This window comes from Exserohilum turcica, assembly GCF_000359705.1.
Source record: "Exserohilum turcica Et28A unplaced genomic scaffold SETTUscaffold_1, whole genome shotgun sequence".
Lineage (NCBI taxonomy): Eukaryota > Fungi > Ascomycota > Dothideomycetes > Pleosporales > Pleosporaceae > Exserohilum > Exserohilum turcicum.
In genome coordinates, this window is record NW_007359914.1 from 1750212 (window position 1) to 1774034 (window position 23823).

At 52.6% G+C, this 23823-nt stretch overlaps 8 protein-coding genes across 8 annotated transcripts in view; 5 read left to right on the top strand and 3 right to left on the bottom strand.

Annotated features, from left to right (window-relative positions):
- SETTUDRAFT_86615 (uncharacterized protein) overlaps positions 1–612 on the top strand; it is a gene marked incomplete at both ends in the record, with an annotated part of 3923 nt that extends 3311 nt beyond the window's left edge. The window contains one exon of the mRNA XM_008022285.1: positions 121–612. Coding sequence (XP_008020476.1) covers positions 121–612 — 492 coding nt within the window. The remainder of the gene's footprint in view (positions 1–120) is intronic.
- Positions 613–768: 156 nt separating this feature from the next.
- Positions 769–3093, top strand: SETTUDRAFT_86513 (uncharacterized protein; the record flags this gene model as incomplete). The annotated part of the gene is made up of 3 exons (XM_008022275.1): positions 769–1387; positions 1454–2092; positions 2219–3093. Coding segments are annotated over 3 exons (2133 nt in total), but the record flags the coding sequence as incomplete, so codon positions are not given.
- Positions 3094–4747: 1654 nt separating this feature from the next.
- Positions 4748–8487, bottom strand: SETTUDRAFT_87208 (uncharacterized protein; the record flags this gene model as incomplete). The annotated part of the gene is made up of 4 exons (XM_008022320.1): positions 4748–5691; positions 5737–6255; positions 6303–8260; positions 8312–8487. The coding sequence occupies 4 exons, from the start codon at positions 8485–8487 to the stop codon at positions 4748–4750; spliced, it is 3597 nt and encodes a 1198-aa protein (XP_008020511.1).
- A 455-nt stretch (positions 8488–8942) lies between these two features.
- SETTUDRAFT_162312 (uncharacterized protein) lies at positions 8943–11190 on the top strand. Its single transcript, XM_008022592.1, has one exon. The coding sequence runs from the start codon at positions 9096–9098 to the stop codon at positions 10767–10769; it is 1674 nt and encodes a 557-aa protein (XP_008020783.1). The 5' UTR covers positions 8943–9095; the 3' UTR covers positions 10770–11190.
- An 894-nt stretch (positions 11191–12084) lies between these two features.
- Positions 12085–17472, bottom strand: SETTUDRAFT_133430 (uncharacterized protein; the record flags this gene model as incomplete). Its single annotated transcript, XM_008022593.1, has 2 exons — positions 12085–14130; positions 14179–17472. 2 exons carry the CDS (start codon positions 17470–17472, stop codon positions 12085–12087), a joined length of 5340 nt encoding a protein of 1779 aa, XP_008020784.1.
- A 668-nt stretch (positions 17473–18140) lies between these two features.
- SETTUDRAFT_133431 (uncharacterized protein) lies at positions 18141–19993 on the top strand. The gene is made up of 6 exons (XM_008022594.1): positions 18141–18181; positions 18232–18306; positions 18358–18434; positions 18489–18647; positions 18707–19674; positions 19759–19993. The coding sequence occupies exons 1-6, from the start codon at positions 18157–18159 to the stop codon at positions 19850–19852; spliced, it is 1398 nt and encodes a 465-aa protein (XP_008020785.1). The 5' UTR covers positions 18141–18156; the 3' UTR covers positions 19853–19993.
- Positions 19994–20378: 385 nt separating this feature from the next.
- On the bottom strand, positions 20379–21848 carry SETTUDRAFT_152736 (uncharacterized protein; the record flags this gene model as incomplete). The annotated part of the gene is made up of 1 exon (XM_008022595.1): positions 20379–21848. The coding sequence occupies one exon, from the start codon at positions 21846–21848 to the stop codon at positions 20379–20381; it is 1470 nt and encodes a 489-aa protein (XP_008020786.1).
- Positions 21849–22595: 747 nt separating this feature from the next.
- SETTUDRAFT_133433 (uncharacterized protein) lies at positions 22596–23685 on the top strand (the record flags this gene model as incomplete). Its single annotated transcript, XM_008022596.1, has 2 exons — positions 22596–22977; positions 23029–23685. The coding sequence occupies 2 exons, from the start codon at positions 22596–22598 to the stop codon at positions 23406–23408; spliced, it is 762 nt and encodes a 253-aa protein (XP_008020787.1). The 3' UTR covers positions 23409–23685.
- Between the last annotated feature and the right edge of the window lie 138 nt (positions 23686–23823).

Here is a 23823-nt window from a genome sequence, read left to right on the forward strand (position 1 = left end):
TTAGATACTTGTAGGTCCTAAAAACCCTACACGTCTTATATAGCCCTTCGGGCTGAAAAAGGACGTTAAACTAGAATAATAATAATAATAATAATACACTCTCTGTAGCTGACTGTCTAGGCACTTATCCACTCGGATGCCGCCCGAGAGGGCGCGTTGAAGGAGCACCGCTCGATTAAAACATCTACGTATGGTATCTTCTTCATGGGCACGCCGCACCAGGGCGGAAACGGAGTGGAGCTTGGCAAGTTACTGTTGAACGTGGCATCAGTATTTGTGACAGCGGATGATCGCCTCATCAAGCATCTGGGTGAACAATCGGAATGGCTTCAGCAGCAGCTCGGTCAATATGGACCCATCAGCCGCGACTTTGTAACAAAGTTTGCGTTTGAAGAGTACGAGACCCCAACCATAAGGGGACATTCTCTCTTATTATGTTTCTGTTTCTCAACAAGGTATAGTCGCTTACTGTATAGGTCGTTCCCAAAGCATCAGCAGTTGTCCCCGGCGCAGCCGACGCTGAGCCGATTGCCATCCATGCCGATCATAGAAACATGGTCAGATTCGAATCGAAGGAGAACGGCGCTTACAAGACTATCTCTGGGCACTTAAAAATCATGGTCCAGTGTGCACAGCACGTTATTTTGTCTCGATGGGAAGAAGAGGACAAAGTGGATGTTGGTAGGTAGCTTCAATGATATTGCAGTAAGTACCGATGATATTTACAACACCTTTTAATACGCAGCTCGCACCAAACCGCAAGATATTTTCTCTGTCGGCTTCAATCTAGCCGGAGTTTTGGAGACGGACCATTTTGTGGCCAGACAGCAGGAGCTGGCAGATATACATGCCGTTCTTTGCAGCAAAGACCACAAAGATAGCCGAAGAACGGTTGTGCTTCATGGCTTAGGTGGAATTGGTAAGACGCAGCTGGCGGTCGCGTATGCTAAACGTCACAAGACAGACTATTCGGCCGTGTTCTGGCTAAATATCAAGGACCAAGACACTGTGAAGCAGAGCTATAGCAGGATGGCGAAATGGATTGGCCAGCATTGCTCCACTGCTAGTCACCTCAATTCGGTTGCGGAGGCGAGTAACGTAGATGATGTTGTAACCGCCGTTAAGCAATGGCTGGAGCACCCCCAAAACACACGTTGGCTCATGGTACTTGATAACTACGACAACCCGAAGCTCCCGAACACAACAAACCCTGGCACGGTTGATATTCGTCAATTTCTCCCGAACGCAGATCACGGATTGATCCTCGTCACGACGAGATCTTCGCAAGTGGTCATCGGCCATCGTATTCAAGTGCGCAAGCTACAGGATATGAGCGAGAGCCTTCAGATTCTGTGTGATGCTTCGCGGCGAAAGGATGCTTTGAACGGTGGGGTATATCAATCCAAGGCTCCATGACAAAACGCTGATGGCATGATAGACCCCGATGCTTTAGCCGTCGCCCAAGAACTAGACGGACTCCCACTTGCCCTCGCAACTGCTGGCGCTTACCTTGAACAGGTGACAACCAGTTTCCGGGACTACCTTCGCCTGTACAAGGCCTCATGGCTGAAGCTACACCAAACAACCCCAGAATTGAGCTTTTACGAAGACCGGCAGCTGTACACGACATGGCAACTATCGTATGATCACATAAAACAACAAAACGAGTTGTCAGCAAAGCTTCTCCATCTATGGGCTTATTTCGACAACCAGGACCTGTGGTTTGAGCTCTTGAAAGAAGAACAATCAGCTGGCCCAGAATGGTTCCGTCAACTGACACAAGACGAGCTTAGTTTCAACCAAGCCATGAGGGTGCTGTGCAACCATGGATTGGCAGAGGCATACGGGCTGTCGGATACAGACGACATTGAATCGCCAGGATACAGTATGCACAGCTGTGTCCATGAATGGACAATCCATGTGCTAAATCACGAGCGGAGTACAGATATGGAAAGACTTGCTTTCAATTGCACTAGCTCTCATATCCCATCTAACGACATCAAAGGCTTTTGGGTGACTCGACGAAGGCTTTTGCAACATGCCTCTAAATGTTGGTTGAGTATCAAAGAAGGGAGATTCGAACAAGACAGACGTATCCTGTGTGCTCTGAACAAGCTCGGTGTTTTATATTCGAGTCTAGAAAAGCTAGACAAGGCAGAGGAGATATTAGGCTGGGCTTCTCGCAGCTGCCAAACCGTAGTGGGGGAGTATGACATAGGAACATTCCAGATAATGAACAGTATGGGCGATCTATTTACCCAACAAGGCAAACTCAACGAGGCTGAGAAGATGTACGAGCGCGCGCTGCACGGTTTTGAAACAACACTTGGACCAGACGAGATCGTTACATTGAACACGTGCAGCCGCCTAGGAACTCTATACAGCCATCAGAATAAACTCAACAAGGCGGAGGAGATGTACCAGCGCGCACTGCAGGGTTACGAAAAGGGACCAGAACCAGGACATAAGACATCAATTACGACAACCAACGAGTTAGGCATTGTCTACTATAACCAGGGGAGACTCGCCGAGGCAGAAGACACATTTCTGCGCGCTTTGTATAGCTTTGAGGACGCCGTTGGACCCAACCACCCCTTCACACTCGGTGTAGTCAATAACCTGGGTATGCTGTATTCACGCCAAGAGCGCTTTAGTCTTGCAGAGCAAATGTACACGCGGGCGCTGCACGGAAATGAGCAAACACTTGGGATTGATCATACTTCCATTCTGGACACCGTCAACAATCTAGGTGCCCTGTATGCAAATGACGGGCGGTATAGCGAAGCAACAGAAATGCTGTTGCGAGCGTTACACGGAACGGAAAAGACACTCGGGCCAGACCACACGTCTACATTAAGTATAGTGCATAACTTGGGTGGGCTTTATGTAAAACAGGAACGACTTGATGAGGCAGAAGCAATGTTTTTGCGCGCGTTGCACGGACATGAGAAGGTACTCAGACTAGACCATCCATGTACACTGAGAACAGTGCATAATCTGGGTATTGTCTATAAACGCATGGGGAGGAAGGAAGAAGTGCAGCAGCTCTATGCGCGATTTCCCAAAGCTTTTACGACATTGTGTAGAAGCTAGTTATTTTGCATCGAAGCAGACTTCTGATCTTTGACATTCAGCTTTTTGGTGAGCTAGATTGTTGATATGACAGTTAGATTCATTATAAGCACAAAATGTCAGTAGGCGAGGCAGAAAAGTAGAGACTGATCAGTTCCCTTATACAGACAGTTTTTTTCCATTTCCAACACTACACTACAATAACACACCTACCTGATCGTGGACATTACCATTTGGACACATGGAAAAGAGCTGAAACTACTATAGTCATGATTATAATAGCAGTGATAACAACAGCAATGAAATAGAAACAATGAAAACACGAGTGAAAATAGCAATAATAATAATAATGACCACGTAAAAGCTATACAACAACACCCCCAAATCAATCCCTAAAGTTATCCGAAGCGTATCAAACTAAGCCCCTCGATCCCCAATCCCGCTCTTCTCACAGATCTCAAACCTCTCCCCCCCCTTCCCGATTAACCATACCTACATATCTCAAACCCATCCATCACTCCCACACAAGCCACATTCACTCCAACAGCAGCCCCTCAAGCGCCCAAGACACCTCTAATAAATACGTACCTTGGGTACCTTGCTACCGCTACAAGTCGCGGGTTTGCAGGTGTATATGCCGCATGGGAGGGGCCAAGTAGGGAGGATAAATGCGGTGTGTGACATTTTATTTCAGCGACTTGTATGGAGATTTTCTACAAGTCTACTGGAATATGATGATTGAACGAAATATGTAGTGTAGATCCCCCTCTCTCCCTCTCCAATCCCACCCCATCCAACAAAGTAAAACCCAATCTCCATCCGCACAACGATACAGTACATACGGTATCTTACCTCCCCACAGCAGCAGCGGTATGTACCTTGGCACGAAAGAAATCCAGGCAGCAACAGGCTTTTACCCCGTAATGCGTGGGAGAGGCAAAGAAGTCAATGGAATACATAGTTCGCTGGCGGATGGCTGGCGGAGTGCGAGGGTGTTGGATTCTTCGATGTGTTCAAGGTGGGATGTAGATATACGGCTTGGAACTTTGTTGTTGTTGTTGTTGTTGTTGTTGTTGTTGTGTAGCGTAGCATGTTATAATATGTGAGAAAGCGTGGAATTGGCGTGTGTTTAGTATACTCCCGCGATGTCTAAACACCATTCTTCCAATATGTAAAAAAACGCAGCATTGATTGGCTAGACCGATACGACACGCTTTTATCCTACTCAGTGGCATTCCAATACGCTGATTTAAACATCGATAAAGGCAGAATAGTATGTGTTCATGTATAAGACTTGGTTGCTTCTCTTCGGAAGAATGGAGGTTTCTGCATCGATAGACTGGCGTTGTTTGAGTGAGGATATTTCATAGCAAATGTAAAGGCATACAGGGATCTTGGCAAGAGGGAGAAAGAAGGAGAGAGAGAGGGTTAGCTAGATATTCAGGGGGATGGTTCCAGATTAGAGAGAAGGTGAGTGCAGCCACGCCGTATAAATTCTTTCACAATAGAGACCAAGAAAAGCCCTTTGTATCATTCCTATACTATCTGACAACCGCAATTCTATCCCTCATCCCAATCTACACCTCCACCGCCCAAAAAATCCACATACCTCTCCTCTTCCTTTCATTTCCTCCCCCCCCTTTCCCTTCCACCCATCCGCACCACCACCATCCACCTACACGAGCCCAAACCCCCTCGAACTGCGAATCGCGAGCAAAACCTTCTTCTCCATAACCTCCCTCTCCCTATACTCTGGCAGATACAACTTCCCAAAGCACGTGGAGCTGCTCGGCAGTGCATGAGGCGCGCCCCCAATTTTCGAAATATAGAACGTGATGCCTTCGTAGCCCGTGACGGGGACGCGGTCGGAGGCAGTGACGAATTCGAGGAGGTGTCTGCGGTCTTGCTGGGAGTATTGCTCGACGGTGGACCAGAAGAACTGGATGGTGGGGTGAGTGGGTGAGTAGCCGTCTTCGTATTTGACGCAGCGTTTGAGGTCCGAGATGGAGATGTGCTGGGTGCCTTCGATGAGGGCGCGGAGAGTGGTGGGTGTGAAGAGATGTAGGCTTTTGGCGTTGATGCAGGTGAGGAAGCCTTGGAGGAAGGAGGAGAGCTGCGGGGCGACGCTGTCGTGGGTTAGGGCGCGGACGTAGTCGCGGACGTAGTGGTCACGGTTGGCGTTGGTGACCATGGCTGGCTCTTCGCTGGGGGTTTCGTCCTGAGGCGCTGATGATGTGGTGCTTGGAGTAGCGAATGGATGCTTGAGATTGTGGTCGATTCGCCTGCCAAAGACTTCGTAGCTAAAGACGTATTCGCGCATGAATATGTCTTCCACGTCGCCATTGTTCCACAATAGTAATTGTTCAAAGCTCTCGGCCAGGGTTGGCCAACCATCTCGGATAAACTCCACGGCATCGTAATCGGTAGAGCAAGTGCAGCAAGGATTGCCGGTAGTTTGGAGATATTCGTAAAACGCTAATGGGAAGGTGACTGGAAGCGTGATGCCATTGTACACAGCAAGACTGAACAGTATGCCAAGCATCTCAAACTTCCACAGTGGTTCCAAACTCTTGGGTTGAAACCAGGTCATTCTGGTCTGTGAATCAATCGTGAACATGCCTAGCACTGTTAGACTGTATCTAACAGAATTCTCTATGTACGTACCATGCTGAGGTTTAAAGGCCTCACCAAGAATCACGCGGAAGAACTCATAGGTTACGCCCCCATGATCGACTCCGATCTCTCCCTCGTCATGGCCCATTTTTACCTTGAGCGGCTTGAGTAACACTCTCTTATCTTGACCCCATAGCTGATCCAGCGTATCCTTTAGGGGGTCTTCTCGACTGACATCCAGGACCAAGTATTCACTAAGCGTAACCTTCATGCGACTCTTGATCACCCACCAATACGGCTCTCGAAGGAATATTTTGAGCGAGGCTTGCATCTGCTGGGTCCTCATGGTATGGTCATAGTGGCTCATCATTTCAGAAAAGTTGATTGTACGAAAGTAGGCGACGAGATGCTGCGTGGAGAATAGGCAGGGATACTGCATAACGTGGAAGGTGTTGGGCTGGTTTTCCCATGCAATGAATGCGGCAGGTTCTTGCACCGGATTAAGGCGCTCGCTCAAGATGGGCAATTCAAACATGCTAGGACATAGATTGAGAGGATGGTATCTCGAGTCTGTAGCTGTCAGCTTACCCATTACCAACAGTGTTCTGGTGACTTACAAAGATTATCCAGGGTGATCACGGCAGAACCAACACTGCTCCACTTGTTGATCTCAGCCTTGGAGTCCCATTCTTTGATGATGACGCTTCGCAGCCATTCCATAAAAGTAGCAGATACGGTCCAACCCGGGTCACCCTCCATGTCCTGGTCAGGGTTCAGTATGCGTTTGTTGGCTAATTCAACACGCTCGACTACTTCGAGGTGCTGCGCCAGTACATGTAATAGGGACTGGTCGGTCGCTGGAGACTCTGCATCGCCAGGGTTCAAGCTTCCAAGAATATGTTCGAAGCAGCAACGCATTCCAATTGCGCGACACAAGCGATTTGCAAGACGAAATGCAGGCTCATGCTCAAGCGCGTCGATAATGTCCATGGAATGCTGCGTAAAACTGCCTGTGTCTGAAGCCTCGTGAGGTATAATGATACCCCACGATCGTAACTTGCGTATCTGTGCCCATACGTGTGGCGAACCTATTGGCACTGACGAGGTCAGAGCGTGTATACATATCATAACGATATGCGCAGCTTCTTGGGTGCTGAGGTAGCGCGATAAGATTGCTTTTTTGTTGACTTGGGTTTCCTCAGGCCAGTCTTCAGACGAGGCACCCTTTCTCGATGGTTTTAAACGAGGGCTCTTGTGAAGACCGAGCTCAGGGGGCGGCACAAAAACAGCCTCCAATGCCAACCACAAGCTGTCAAATATAAGCGCACCATTTCGGTGGCTCCAGTCGCGGAAAGAATTCACCAATCGGTGCGAGTCAAGATGTGGAAGCGGCGAGTCCTTGAATGCCTGATTGCTGTCATGAAAAGATAAAAGTAGTGTCTCAGGGTCGCTCAGCGCGTAGAACAGGGATCGATTTACAATCGGCTTTGTTGGTCGACTTGAATGAGCGTCATAGTGTACAATGTTGAGGTATGCAGGCCTATCCCTTCCACGCGGACGCACTTGTTCCTTGAATTCATCCATGATACTGCAACTCAAAATAGGCAAGACATACACGCCGTGATTTGCATGGACCCCGTTGATAGGCTCCTTCTTAGGAGTCTCTGCGTTAGAGGCAGTTGTTTTGGTGCTTGGAGTAGCTGGTTTCATCCCTCCAATGGTAAAGCTCTTCCTCCCGGATTTTGAAATTGAAAGCATTGTGGGCTCTGGTGTTCCGTCGGTTGGAGTAGCGTCTGTGGCCGTGGTGGATTGCTTGCGCGTGAGACTGTTAGGGGGATGGTAGGGTATCCTGTGAATCTGTTGACCATTACGAACGACCTGGGCAGTCGTATTGCCTGTTGTCACATTATCATGAGTTCTAGCCTTGGGTTGCGAATGCTGGTTGGCTGTACGAGGCTTTCCATTTGCGAGTGCCGGGCCAGTGGACTGGTTTGGATTTGACAGATGCTCGGCACTTGAGCCTCCTTCACTCAGGCTTGGCCGGGAACAATCCCCATCCTGGGAAGAGGCGCCATGGGAGGGGTCGAGGGAAGCGAGTACAGAGGCGGAGTTGGGTATTTGCTTAGTATAAGAATATATCATGCTCAAGCTGTCGTACAAGTTCTGGCCGAGCGCCCTGGGATCTTTCCTAGCCTGTTGCCGCCGTGTGAGTTCGCTCATGGTGTTATCATGTTGTCTCGAGTGGCGGCGGGCCTGGTCATTTTGGATCCGCGCGTCTCCCTGTTGCTGTCCCTGGTGCCCCGCTGACGAATATACAACAGGGTCTTGCTCCAAACCATGCGCCGGATGTGCAAGGGTACCCTCAAACTCAAAAGAAGCGGGGGCTACCTTAAGCTCGTGGGGACAGAGGGCTCGCTGGGGGTTGTCCTGGCTGGCGAGGTAGTGGGCGAGGGCGGTGGCAGTAAGGTGCGTAGGCGGACGGAGGGGCTTGGAGGGGTTGCGGCGGTGGGACGAGAAGCAGGTGGGGGTGGTGCAGTAGGCGCTCTTACAGCCATGGAGCATCTGGGAGAGGAAACTGTCGTGGTTAGTGCATCGTCCCAACGCGTACGGGCCGAGATGGGCTTACTGGCGCACGAGAGCCTGGAAGTGGCGCTGTCGCTCGGCCTGGGAGCACTCGAGCACGCGCCGCGGGTCTTGCACCTGGACGACATGGGCGAGACGTGTGCTGGTCGATGCACGTGACGGGCGCCTTGGCAGCCCGTCGTGCGTGCCTGTCGACGACGAAGCGGGCGGGCGCTCCATGGTTGCGGGCGCAGTAGCAGTAGCGGGCGTGTGCTGTGTGCAAGCGAGCAGCAGCTGGGGACTGAGGCGGTGGCTAGGAATATGTGGATGCGGGCGTGTTCCTCTTACTCAGCATGTCGTCGAGAGCGAGAGGCATGCGCTGCGTAGGCGGGCGTAGGCGGGCGTAGGCGGGCGTAGGGCTGAGCAGTGGGTTGGCTGGCCGGCCGGTCGCGCCTGCCATGCGGCTCTCGCGCGCTGCAGGGATGGCCATGTGTGCGAGGCTTGGCATTCCAGCTGATGTCATTCCCTGACACCGGCGGGCGCCCATGAATAATATTCGCCGCCGCGTTTCCGCTCGCCGCCCCGATTCCAACGACCCTCCGCCGCTGTTGCTGTGAAGATCATCCTCAGCATCCGGCGCCCAAGCACCGCCTCACGTCGCCGGCATCAGCGCCCCGTCCCCGCCATCCGGCCCTGCGCTTTTTGCCCCTCGCCTCGCCCAGTCATAAAGCCGCTCCCGCTGTCCGCGCTACGCCTGCCCACACTCAACCCCACCAACAAGCCCGTTAATTCTCTTCTCCTCTGCTCCCACCACCCCTCGCCCGACACGCCCGCCAACACCTGCAGCCATGGCCTCCCAGGTCCCTACCCAGGCCAACATCCAGTCGACGCACCCCTTCACCTGCAACACATGCCAGGTCGCCTTTCGCTCGAGCGGGCTGCAGCGCGCCCACATGCAGACGGACTGGCATCGCTACAACCTCAAGCGCCGCGTTGCCTCGCTCCCTCCTCTGTCCTCTGAGATCTTCACCGAGAAGGTCCTCGCCAACAAGGCCACCGCCGCTGCTACCGCCGCCAAAGCCTCTTTTGAGAAGGTGTGCGCCGCGTGCCAAAAGACCTATTTTAGCGAAAATGCCTACAACAACCATCTCAACAGCCAGAAACACCGCATGAATGTGGCAAAGTCGGCCAAGGGCGCCCATCTAGACGATGCTGCCTCCGTGACCGGCTCCATGGTCAGCTCGGCCTTTTCGCTTGGCGAGTCCATGGCCGAGTCCGAGGCTACTGTCAACGGGGACGCAGACAAGGACGTTTCGACTCTTGCGGATGGCGTTGAGAAGGCTACGCTAGATGACGAGGCCCCGGAATCGCAAGATTCAGCTGCCACTCAAGACGACAAGAGCTCGGTTGCTGGTTCAACCAAGCCTGCCGGTGACCCTCTGCTCGACTGCTTGTTCTGCAATTACAAATCCCCCGGCTTCCAGCTCAACCTGACACACATGGCCCGCTTCCATGGCATGTTTATTCCCGAGAAGGAATATCTCGCACAACCCGAAGCGCTCATCAAGTACCTCCACGAGAAGGTACATGTGTACAACGAGTGCTTGATGTGCCACAAGGTGCTCCACACTGCTTCTGGTATACAAACGCACATGCGTGACCGCGGCCACTGCATGATTGCTTTCGACACCGACGTGGAGCTTGTCGAGATTGGCGAGTTCTACGACTTCCGGAGTTCATACCCAGACGCCGCCGACTTCAACGACATGGAAGAGGCCGAAGACTCAGACGACTCCTCATCGACCACAGGCGGAGGAGGCATCAAGCTCGGGGCCAGGCGCGAGACCAAGACGACTACAGAAGACGACGCAGCCATGTCAAGCAATGCCGAGGATGACGAGGGCTGGGAGACGGACAGCACTGTTTCCAGCGTACCCACGGAAGAAATCATCGCTGTGCCTATTGACCGCAGCCACCGCCACAAGTCGCTCAGCAAGTCCAAGCATCACAGCCATACTGACCCTCGCCCGCACCGCGCTGCCGATGGCTTCCACTCGCACGCTCACCACACACCCCAAGCCGTCTACTATGACGACTATGAGCTTCACCTGCCATCCGGCCGCACCGCCGGCCACCGCTCGCTCAATAAGTACTACCGCCAGAACCTGCGCAACTACCCGGGCGTCGCGGAGCGCATGGAAGATGCCCAACGCCGCGCCATCCCTGGCGCCATCACCGCCGCCCCCGAAGACCAAGACGGCGACACCCCCATGGACGGAGACGCCCAGCAACAGCAAGTCCTGCTTCGTGGCCGCGGCCACGACGTCAAGCGCCAGCTCCTCTCTTCGCGCAACAACGGCCTCCAGGGCATGACGGGCGTCACAGACGCAAAGAAGAAGGAAGTGGAAGCCGTCGAGAAGCGCGACCGCCAGAAAGAACAACGTGCAAAGAACCGCTACCAGGCTGGCAACGAGAGACGCCACAACTTCCAGAAGCACTTCCGTGACCCCCTTCTGCAATAGTCCTTGTTGTTCGTTCGTTCCTTTCTTTTTTTTCGGTTGGAGGTTTTTTCTATCATTTTGAAATTCCGTTTGCTTTTTTTGTCGGCCCATTGTTAACGGCTTTCATGAGCATGGCTGGCGTTATGCAACTGCAGGAGGGTTGGGAACGGAGCGGAGCGGAGCGGATGGAAGATTAGCCTGGGAAGAGGGTTATCGAAAGAGGCGGATGATGATGATGATGATGATGATGATGTGACATGGAGAATGATACGGCAGATTGAGAGAGAGAATGAAATGACAACCCAGACATGCGGATCAGAGTGTTTATGGTGGTGCCATGTTATGATGTTTTGGGGGGAAGAAGGGGAGAGGGATGGGAGACAGGAAATCACCAGCGAAGGTTGTTATGTAGGTACAAAGTAGCTGGAATATTCGTACTCGAGAGACACCCACCCTCTTTCTACACCCTCTCCATGAGCTCTCTCTCTCTCTCTCTCTCTCTCCACATTTCCCCGCTACATATCATTAGCATGAAATATCAAACTGATCTTTCTCTCTTCTTTTTCCTCTTTTTCTTCTTCTTCTTCTTCTTCTCTATTCTATTCCCTCACGCTCAAATCCGCACGCCTCCTGACGTCTCTATTGCACCACTCATGTCTACATCCATCCATCCATCCATCCATCCATCCATCTGCACACGCAGAGAACAGACGCCTTGAATATCGCACGCCGAAAAACCAAAAAAAAAAAAAAAAAAAAAAAAAAAAAACTTCATCACACAAACACATACGCATGCACAAGTCCAAGTCTATCCGTGAGTAATACACAAGATATAGCATTGATCCTCTACAAGGTCCATATATATACATACAGAGGTGATAGTTGACATACATGCACACACACACACACACATACTACTCATCGGTACATACATGGGATTTCGCACCATGTACAAGACTAGGGGTCTGTACTACTTACTTTACTTGTGTATGTGTAAATTCCCCGCCCTCCCCCCCCCCCCCCCCCAAGTCGCAATTGCCCCCATGCAAGTCGGCATTATATCCTTCCTTTTTCTCTTTTTCCCCTTTTTCCCTTTTTTTCTTCTTCTTTTGTGGATATCCTATTTTTTTTTAAAAAAAAACACACACACAATCATGTACGTACGTACAAAAATCTCATTTTTTTTGAAAAAAAAAAAACTTGGGATCTAACTCTTTTCGTTCCTTTTTTTGTCTCGCTCGCTCTGTATACAACGTATCATTACCCTCCTATTCAATCCAATCTAATCCAATTGGACACAACCAACCAACTTACAACTAATACATTACTATCGCTACTATTGCTGCTGCTGCTGCTGTTCTTCATGTTCTTGCCCCCCCTCACGCACCTTCAATCCCGCCGCAAACACGCCCCTCTGAATATGAAACACGGCATCACTAACTTCGCGCTCTTCCTCCCTGCTAAACACCAGCTGCGGGGTGCTAAAAATGTAATCTTTGAGGCTGCGGAGCTGGTTGATGATGCTGCGGGGTGTGAGGATGACGCGTTCGGCGAAGGAGCGCGAGGGCGTGTGGAGATGTGTTTGGGATGGTGGCTGGGATTCATGCTTGGGCTCGGGTTCGGGTGAGGACGGGTGTACTAGTGTGGCGGTGTTGTCTGTGGCAGCATATTGAGGAGCGGGATTGATGGCGTTGGCGGGTGTGGGCGAGCTCTTGGTGGTGGAGGAGCGGGATCGTGGACGTGGAGACACTTGGATGTGGCTCAGGCGCTTTGTCTGGCTGGGGGGCGAAGTCTCTTTGGCTTCGCTGACGTCTTGGTGGTTGTTCTGCTTTGCTCGCTTCGGGGCTGGCGTGTCGTCCATAACTACGTCCTGCGAGTTTTCAACTTGATTGAGTGTCGAGTGAGCTCGACGCAAGTTGAGCTTGCGACTGCTGTCAGGGACCGTGGCACTGGGCTCAGACGCGACACCGCTGCTCCTTGATTTGCGCTTCTTTCCCCGTGACTTCTTAGGTGTCGGGGAGGCGGCGATAACAATGTTATCGGGCACAGGTGCGTTGTTTGCCGGTGTTGCATCTTCAGTTTGCGAGTTCGTCTCCTGCGTATCTGCTTTGGCTTTTTCCTGATCATCTGCAGTGGTATTCTTGGCTTTACTCTCTTTCTTTCCAGGAGTGTGCCTGGGTTTCTTTACGCTTGGTGGGAGGGGAGGAATGCCAGTGGAGTGGCGGGTAGAGCGACGGAGCGAGTTGGGCGTCTCTTCCGAAGGCAGCACGGTGAAAGAATCATCCACTCTGCTTGCACTGCTTGCGGCAGCCTGAGAGCTTCTGCGAGAAGCGCGACGAGTAGAAGCGCGAGTCGGCGTCCGTGTTTCTTCCTCTGCATAAATGCCTGCTTGGCCGGCATCTTCCACAGACTGCTGTTGAGAAATAGCGTCTACAAAATCGTTTTGTGATTCAGATGCTGGTTCTTCTGTTCTTTCTGTTGCTGGATCATCGTAGGAATGCATCTCAGCATCGATTTGAGCGGTCAGTTCCAGGTCTATGGTTGAGCTGGGCAACTCGGACATTATGGTGTCTGAGGCGAGATGTGCGTCTGCCTGTGGGTTTTCATGATGTGCGACCGCTTCCAGTAGAGCCTCCTCGTCAATGGTGGTTCCTTCGTCAAAGGACATGGAATAGTTGCTTCCTGGTTGTCCATATTCAAAGCTAGACCCTATAGGAGCGTCGCTATCGTTTCCATCGGTCTCTAGCCTCATGTCTTTCTCGAAGCGAGGTGGCGAAGAACCTGGACCATTGTCTGGAGCGTATTGAATGGTCCGTACAGCAGTCGGTGTGGCCAGATCAGTATCATCACTAACAATATTTTGAGTGCTTTTGCGAGTGTGGGGGGTAGGAGAAGATCCAAGATACGCGTCCATCGGTCCCATAGCTGCAAGAGCCCTAAGAGGGGTTGCCCGAGCAGCATGTCCCGGCAAGTCGTCCGCAGTCAAGGCATCCGAATCCATCTCCATGGGTGAGGGTACATCTTCGGGTCGAGGTGAGCGCGCACCCATATTGGCGAATAGGCCCGATGCGAGCCTCTGGCGATCAATCATCTCCTTTTGGCGCTCTGTCAAAACTTGAGACTCTTGATTGAATGGATTTGACGGTGACGACACGATAGGTTCGAACTGAATCTGTGAGTTGTCATGTCGTAAGCGAACCTTGGGTGTGTTCCTTGAAGAGACCCTTCTGGATGTTGGAGTCGGGACCGCAGGAGATCTGGACTTTGACCGTCGTGTCGATTTTGAAATCTTGAAAGGTGAACCTTTTGCTCGTGGACTCTTGAACTGCCGTTTGACATCGTCGGCGCTGGTGTCAGAATCGTAGAATGAAAGCTGGTGCTTCTGTGGCAGTATTAGATTAGGAAAGTCCTATTTGGCATGGGTGCTTACCGCATCCTCTTTTCGGACTTCCAGTGAGGGTAGGGAGAGTTCCACACTGTTACGCAAGCGACGCAAAGCTTGTTCGAGGTTGGGGGGATACTGTAGACTGTCCTGTTTTCCAAACGTCTTGTTCCAGGTCTCTATCGAGATGTTGACGATGCTTCGGCGCCTACTGACAAAGCCTGCAGTGAGCAAGGTCTCCAGGTGAAGTAGAGCTTGGCCGTCCTGTTGCGGTAACCGTTCAATGGCCTTGCTCACTTCTTGCCATAGTTGGACCACCTCACGGTGTAAGCTCTTCAGGGGTTCGTCTCTGCTCTGCATCTTTTCCTCGGCATCTTCAACCCAAACCTGAATCAAGTCTTGAGTTTTTCGCAAATAGACGGCAAGGTGAGAAGTTGGACAGTGCTGGATAGATGTTGTTAAAGCAGAGATGAATTCTTTTGTTGACTCGACGTCGTCCTTGTCGAGATCCCGGTATGCAGCTGCACCCACATCGGCCACGGCACCATAGAGATGAACATAGGGATCGAAATCTGAGTTGCGTGCAGTGGGTGTGTTGGACGGCCAAAGATCTTGTCGACCTTGATCCAGTAATTTCCGGCTCATCTGTTTTGGGAGATTGCGGAGCAGGATGCTGGCATATGCTAGACAAGAAGCCTTTTCTTCGTCTGACATGCGCTTCAGGACGCATTCGGAAACTTTCTCAATAACGCCCAGAATGAGTGCACCCTCTCCAGCTTCCCGACGGGCTGTGTCGATAAAAGTCGACAAAATCTGATGGCCATATGGTTTGTCTACCAATGAATCGGCACCCAAGGTCAGGATTTCCACGACAGTCTCATACTCTTTTCCAAGCGGACGGGCAGTGCGTTCGTTGGATGCAGCGCCTGACTCAAGCAGCGTTGAGTTGAGCAAAGCCGAGATCTGAACCCAGAAGCTCGAAGATACCACGCCCTTGAGTGAGCCACCGACAGTTGCAGCACAGTCCCGGAGAAGTTCCAGCTTACTCAGTCGGGTGTTTTGCGCTGCAAAGCATGGCTTAATGATGACTTCAATGATGCGGAGTCGAACCGGATCCGCCAATTTTCCTTCTGATTGAGTAACCAAAAGGTCCACCAAATAGAGAAGTGGCGATGTCCGTGTACCATGAGTTCGTGACCGGTGTGACGGGGTTGACGCTACCTCAAATTCGTTCTTGTCGTTGCGAGTGAGACTCTTGTCCGCAAACTGAAAGGCGCCCATCTTCTGCACGACTGTTTCTATTAGGAAGCAAAACTTGTCTGCCCATAGGTCTTCCTTGTTCTGCGGCACAGCTAATTTTGCAGTATGTCTATCCCAGATTCGGCGCAACAGGTTGATGATCTGCGCCATGGCATCCTTGGTCTCTGTAGAGGCCATAATCTCCTTGCTGCTAGCTTCGACTAAAGAGTTGATGAGTGCAAGCCACATAGCCTTGACTGGCTCGTCTTCGGGCTCCTTGGTTTCGGTCAACAGAGTGGCATCCAAGAGAGTTTCTACAAACTGAAGGACCAAGCCAATTGACTTTCGAACCCATCTTGGGTCGACCAGAGGCAACTCTCCACGTTGAATCATGTACTGTAGCCGAAGATCCAGTGCTCGGTATTCGTCCCAAGGCTTCCTAGAACCGTCCAAGAGTGCAGACACTAGGCGGCATGCAGGGAGGGCATGTTGTGCAGGTGCCGCGTGTATCAGCGGGTTCCAGAGGGATGCCACAAACTCGGTCCAATATCGGTCGAGCTGTGCAAAGGACGCTGTAGGGCGAAGCGCGTAGTACAGTAGCGTAAAGTAGCCAGAGGAAATTGGGGCTCGTTCTGGCTTCTTCGCAGAGGCGCTTCGCTGCAGCGCATGCAGTGAGATGCTCAGGAACATTTTTGACCACGCCTCGGTAGTGTTGGGACTTGGATGGACCGAATAGAGAAGGAAGCAGAAAGCAACATTGGAGTGAATCCTGACCTGCTCTTTCTCGGACGAGATGCACGACTGTAGAACCCCGAGCCACTCCTTGAGAGCGGTGAACATTTCACTGTTTAGTGAATCTTTGAGGAGGCCAGTGACGGCGGCCCAGATCTGTGGCACCAAAACAGCGTTCTCACCCCCCAGCATCCGACCCAGCTCCTTTGTGAAAATGCCAGCAATTGTGACGCCATCGCTCTTCACTCGGTTCAGCACAGCCAGTATAGATCTCGCCACGTTCCGGTCGTGGCCAATGGATTTTGCGGCGGATACGGTGGTATCGAGAGCACTCTGGCTGATGTCTTTCTGCGTTGACACCAAGGCTTTGAGAGTGTAGGTAAACCATCGCTCAGTGTGCTTGATCATGACGTCTGGCCGTTGGTGGATAAACTTGCGGTATATGCGTATGCGGTAGGCCTGCACAGCATTGCCTGAGACGCGTTCGTGAATGGTGTCGAGTGCTTCCAGCGCCTTCTCCACGCGGGCTACTGTTATGATCTTTGGGCGGAAGTTTTGCTGCATGAGCACAGCAAGGAACGTGTTGACAACCGTCTTTGGGGTGGAGCTGTCGCTAGCCAAGCGGATAATGCGGTCCACAATGAAAGAGCAAAAGTCGTCGTCCATGGCGGGGATGAGGTCTGGAATGCGGAACAGGGCCATGAGCAGCTTCATGGCCTGGCTAATGAGTTGCGAGTCGAGGCCTGTTCCCGTCATGCTGGGGGCCTGGATATCGCGCCGTATGAATTGGGTCAACAGCGACATCTTCTGCTTCAAGGCCTGGTCGTCGGGGATCTTGTCGTACGCCTGCATGGTCCTGTGCAGCGAGTTGTAGGCGTCCATGCGCGACGAGCGCTCCGACGAGGCAAGCAGCTTCACGATCGACTCGAGCATCTCGGCAAAGGACCTGAACCTGTGGGCGGCGGCCGCGTCGTCGGCGGGCGGAGGCGTAGGCGTGCCGTCGGAGGGCTTGAGGATTGACTTGAGCGGCTTGGTGAGGCGGGTCTGGGGGAGCGGGCGGAGGGGCGAGCTACGCGTGGGGGTCCAGGACTGCGCAATGGCCTTGCTGCCTATGGGGTTGCATGATGTGTGCAGCTCGAAGTTGACCCGCTTCCTGGTGCTCGCCGCGCTCGAGGGGATGTCGATGTCGGACGAGGGCGACTGTTCGGGCGTGTTGGGGACCTTTGCGGCCTTGAGCCGGGGGGGGACCGGCTTCTTCTCTCCAAACGGGTCCTGGAGAAACTCGAGCGTCTCGTCGGCGCCCGTGTCTTGGAGGTCCTTGGGTGGTGTGGGCGGGCGAACAGAGAGGGCCTCGAATTTGGACAGGACCATGGCTACGCTGGAATCGACGGGCAGGGAAGACGGAAGACAAGAGGCAGAAGCGGTCCGGGCATGGCCTCGCCGTGCGCGCGCAAGAAGAGAGTTAGCAAAAGGCAACGGCAACGCGAGGTGGATGTACGATCGACGACCCCGGCCCCGAGACATGCAAAGGCAAGGCTGGCGTTGGCGACGCGTTTAGCGGGACGCGCCCGCGTAAAGTGCCGCCCGTGCCAAACCGCCATGCCACACCCGCCTATTCACCGCGAGACGGACTCTGGAGCCAGCCGCCGCCCCCTGCGCTGTGTCTGTATGCATGCCATGATGCTCTCGGCTGGTGCGCGCATGGGCGGCCGTCGCGAGCTTACACACCTGCGAGGCGGGCCTCTGCCGCGCTGCCATGGCGCTTACACGCAGCAGCTGGGGCTGGCCAGGAATGCATGTGCATACATATACATACACACACACACACATACCGACGGCCAACCGCCACAGGCTGAAACAGGACCAGCACCAGCACCAGCACTGCATCGGCCCGGCCTCGACGAGCACGAGACTGGGGCCCTAGGTGGTAGCATGCCATGGACGTCTCTACTTGGTGGGGCTTCCGCAAGCCAGAGCGCCAGCAGCAATACTATTATACCCCTCGGCCGTCCCGCTGCTGGGAAAACATAAACACAACCCCGCGTCCCAGCCGCCATGTTGTCGCAAAGGTCAGGAAAGGGTGCGTAGCCATTCGACCAACCTGGACGTTGCTAAGTAACCCACCCGCAGCCAAGCTCGACGACGTCACTCGCATCCTCTCCGACCTGCAGGCCGAGCTCGACGCAAACAAACTCTCAGTTGAGCGTACACCTCTCCACGCCACACGCCTGGGCCAGCTACTCACTGCTTGAATAGAACGGCGGGGCCTGCTCGAGCAGCTCAAGGTATATGGGCGCTCAGTCGACAACGCCGACCCCATATTCACCCACCATGTACGCCTCCACCGCTCGTCTGGTCCGTCGCAAACAGTATACTGACCCGCATAGGGCCTCCAAACATTGGGACGATATGCGTTCCACGGCGCCACCACCCCGGCCTCACAAGAGGCCCTGCGCTGCATAGCCAACGCGCTGCTGCTCCAGCCCAAGACCCGCCAGATGCTCGTCGACCTAGGCCATGGCCCCCATGCAGCAGAGAAGCTAAAGGCAAGAGAGATATCGATTCCCTAACATCCTCACAGCCTCATGCTGACTTGCGCGCACAGAGCGACAGCGTCGACGACGAATTCCTCGCCGCGCGCGTCCTCTTTCTCATGACTTACGATGCGAATCTCGACTACACCCAGCTCGTGCGCGAGAACCAACTAGCAGACAGCATCAACGCCGCCATACAACGACATGCCCAGCGCTACTCGACAGACGCGAGCAAGCCCTCCCAAGGACACACACAACCCATGGACATCATGGCGCTCGCCGAGACGCTCAAGCTCGTCTTCAACATTATCCACTTCCACCAAGACCTCAACCCGCACTTCACAAAGTCGATCCCCAACGTCTTCAAGATCCTCGTCCAGCGAGGCATCACGCAGCCACCCCTCGCGGCGCCCGCCCGCGAACTCGTCAACGCGCTTCTGCATCTCCATCTCGAAAGCGCAGAGGGCAAGCAAGCCACGTTCCCAGCGGCAGACCCCAAACGCAACGCCGAGCACCTGGTCAAGATCCTCGACAAAGCCATCGTCGCATACCCCGACAAAGACCTCGACGACACCATCACCCCCGTCGTCACGCTCCTCCGCAGCATATACGAAATCGCGCCCGACGCCGTCCAAACCGCCATGCAGAAAATGATCCTGCCCACCCCCGAGGAACGCGACGAGCCCCTCGGCAAATCAGACACGCTGCCCTCGCGCCTGCTCAACCTCTCCACCTCTGCAAACACCGCCACCCTGCGCGGCTCCATCTCCTCCATGCTCTTCGAGCTGTCGCACAAGGACCCCGCGACTTTTGTGCATAACGTTGGTTACGGCTTTGCATCGGGTTACCTCATGTCGAATAACATTCAGATGCCCGACGACGTCATCAAGGCGCATGCGCATGAAAATGCAAATGACGGCATTCCCATAAACCCCATTACGGGACAGCGCCTCGACAAGGAGGAGCACGTGCACATGGAGCCCATGACGCAGGAGGAGAAGGAGAGAGAGGCTGAGCGCTTGTTTGTTTTGTTTGAAAGGTACGTCTTCTTTCTTTTCCTATCTGCCCGGTATCAGGGGCGGGTGCTCTTTTCCCCCCACATAGCTGCTAACGCAAAACCCAGACTCAAAGCCACCGGCGTCGTCAACGTGCAGAATCCCGTCGAGCAAGCATATCGCTCTGGCCGCATACAAGAGTTGCCTGATGATTCGGATTGAGCGAGATTCTCTCCATAATATGCAATATACTGGCTTATCATGGCATCCTTGAACTACTTGCAGAATCTACAAGGGCAAAAATTATCATATAAAGCCTAGATACATAAAATGTGAATATCCGAATATGCATGTAAAGAAAACGTTTAACCATCCTATCCCCCTTTTTTTGCCTTCCACCTGTCAAGACCGTAGTGGTGGAAAACAAATACTCGAGAGACTCCTGCAGAAGCCCATTCCATTCCATGAAGCCATTGGTGAAAATAAAAAGGACTTTTGTCGTAATATCCCACCTCACTCGACGCGCCTCATTGCTATATTGATATCAAGGTAAGATTCCCACCCCCTGTCTACGCCTAAAATATATCGTTTGTATATCGCTAGAAGCTGTGCATGCGCATATTACTATGTAGTATGAATGGTCGATCAAATGGTACTTTGAGAATATCTATCTGCACGCATGTTAGCAAGGTTGCTTCTTTCAAAGATAGCTGGAGGGAGCAGCAAACCAATGGGAAATATCGAGCAGCTAGTTGTGAAGCTGCCGGTAACTGGTATGCTTTTCGTCTTTGCGCTGGGTTATCGCAGGAACTTCGATGCTGGGCAGGTATCCCGTGCCGCCATCGTTGGTGTACTCGCTCAGCCACAGGTGCGCTAGCAGCCGTCTCGCCGCTGTGGTCACAAGGGTCCCGAGGTATATGTTCAAGCGGCAGACGGGGTATGCGGCCAGCCACAGCAGAAGAACGAGGCCAGTGCCTTTGTTCCATGAGGACATGGTGATGAGAATAGCGAGCGGGCTTTGAGACTGCATGTTGGTGATGCTGGAAGGGATTGCTGCAAGCCAGTCGAAGACGCCGCTTGTGTGCAGCAGGAAGGCGGAACTGCATGCGCCGGCAGTGTATGTGGCAAGCCTTGTGTTAAGTCTGCATAGGATGGCAAAGATGAATGCGGTGCCAATCGTGGCCACGAATCTTCGCACAATCAGTCTGAAAAGTGCGGGGATGGCACTTAGAAACGCGAAGCCCTCGGCAATGTGCTCTGTTTGAGATTCAAAGAGATCCAGTCGCTGGGCAATGCTGTCCACCTTGGAAAGAGAGCGATCGGCCACATCGTTTGTCGTGTTCATCGTCTTCTGTGCAGTGGCCATGTAGCCTGACAGGACAGTGTAACTGTGCACTTGTGCCTCGTGGTTGACTTGAAGGTTAGCCAGAGTGCGCTCATGGTACTGCTGAAGCTGATCAGAAAAGTATTTTGCGAGCTGAGAGCTTTCCACTATCAAGTCTTGTGAGAATTCCTGCATCCTCTCACGTATCTTGTCCATCTCTTTGCTCTGACTAGTACCCAGCGCTGTTATGAAATCCGAAATTGACGATTCCATGAAAGTGTGGAACTTGCTGTCCATGGCTTCGACTGTTGAAACGGCCTTTGCTCGGACTGCTTGCAGCTCTTCGTTGAGTTGCTGGTGAGTGTCTCGGACTTCCTCAGAATGCCGCCTCTGCTGCCGGATCAAAGACTCGTATTCCTCATTCGTCTTTTGCATGTTCGTAATGACACCACCGAGAACTTGGGTTAGATTTTTGAAGACTTCGAGATGGTTCTCTCGCTCAATGGCGTCTCTGCTTGCCTGACACATGACAACTGCGTTCTGACGGGCGTTGCTGAACGATGTCCAGTATTGCGGTGTAGATTGAAGGCTTTTGAGGCATTGTATGTATTGGCGTTCTTTAAACGTAGGATAGCACTGTTTGTCACTGGACACCACGGCTTGAGCATGCCACCAGCTGCCGCTTTTACCGCAATGCCGTGCCGCAGGAATCAGGACATCACAATGTGGTGGCGCCGCTGAATTGACTGGCTGAGCGCTGAGTAGCTCGCAAACAGCCAACTTTGCTGCATATTCAGTCTTGACGTTATCCAGATATGCCTCAGGGCGAACTCGGGCAAAGTCCGGTGCATGCTCCAATAGTCGGCATTCGTTCATCAAGTGCGAAGCAGCCATTTGCGTGCATGTAGGTGCCGTCTGCATAGAAATGACAATGTCAACAGCTTGTGTTATCACCTTCTGGTTCCTGGATGTTGTGTGTTGGAAAAGTGAGGTGACATCGATTGTGGTGGCTGCGTCTGCTGCTGGGGAATGATATTGAGAAAGGGCTTTGGGGATGAAGAAAAGGCCAAAGATGACGGCATTTGCAATGCCAATGTTGTTCCGAATATCCATGTATATGGCCTGCTGGCGGATGGTCAGGGCCATCGATATGCCGGCACAGATTGAGAATGAAGGAGAGCAAGAGCATGTGAGTGGAGAGTAGTTGGAGGAAAGAAAAAGGCGAAGGACGAGATATACCACCATAATCCGTGATGCAGGCCCCGATATCAAGCGGTGTAGTAAGAGACTAAAGGAGATGCGGTTTTCGGTGGCTTGGAGCATCGCAGCTTCCTGCAATGTCTGGGTGAGAGCAAATCTGAAGTAAAAGACGAGTTGTTAGCAGAGAGCAAGCAGATTGGCCCGAATTGAGGCCACAGAACTGGTGTTCAAGTGTCAAAGCTCAATGCCGTGATGTAAAGCATTTTCTCATTGCATCACAACAAAAACGAGATTTGTGGTGTTGACAGTCGGACGAGGAAGGTGCTGATGGGCCGGCCAATCAGACCCGCCAATGACGCGCTATCACGAGATCGGATGAGTCAGCGTCGACATACGGATTCCCGAAATTCTCGCGGAAGACATAGTCAGCATCAATCCAAGATGTTCGCCCCAGTACGACAGCGATGCGCGCGAAGCCTTGTAAAGGCACCAATTCAATCGCCCGAATCGATACCGGCATTTTTGCTGCCCGCGTTCTCCAAAACACCGCAAAGGACATTTACTAGCACGACACCATGTCAATCGAAGATTGGATCTGCACCGCTTTCAATACCCCAGGGTGTCACATTCAAGGTGATTGCGCCTTCAGGAAGAGACAAGGGATCACGCGTGCAATCAATGTCGACCGTACACGTCAAAGGACCACTCGGTGAACTCTCAATGGACATTCCTTCATACGTGCATATCGATCAAGATGCGAACCCAAATGGTCCCACTCTCACCATTGAGGACACAACGGATGCGAAGCAAAAAGCCATGTGGGGTACAGATACCGCATATCTTAAAGCGCCTCATTTGCTAATTGGGGGAACAGGCACCACGCGCGCATACCTCCAAAACCACATTCTCGGTGTCAGCGAAGGCCACAGCGCCATTCTGCGCTTCGTCGGAGTCGGATTCCGTGCTTCGGTTGAAGACAGCGCGACCACGGTCAAATCGGAATATCCCGGCCAAAAGTTTATCAATTTGAAGGTTGGATACTCGCACCCAGTCGAGCTCGGCATACCCAAAGGCGTTACCGCAAGCACACCGCAACCCACACGTTTGCTATTAGAGGGGCCGGAGAAAGAGGTCGTCATGCAGTTTGCAGCAGAAATTCGGAATTGGAGGAGACCGGAGCCTTATAAGGGCAAGGGTATCTTTGTCAACGGAGAGACAATCAAGCTCAAGAACAAGAGGGTCGGCGGCAAATAAGCGGGCCATGGATTGTGTACTTTTGTGTACTATATGTATTGCAGCTGCACTTACTGGGGGTTCTCAACACTGACGAGCCCGACGGCAGCTTGAAATGATTGAAGGATACAGATGATCCGCGCTCGATTGCGCACACTGAGGCCGCAACTTCACTATTCTTCCTCTTTGTACCACCTGCTATTTCCAGCTTGTGATCATGTGATTCACTACGGGTTGGAGATGCGCTGGTACACGTTATGTGTTCAGGTTTCAACTATCTGAAAATTCCAATATCCCGTCAGAACATTCATCATTCTAGGCTTAATCTTCGACCTTTCGATAGTTTGAGGACGCAGAAACCCCATTGCCCATGTGATGCAAGAATCAAACACAACATCTTTGATTTGAACGTTGTCTGAACATCAACATGCGTTTC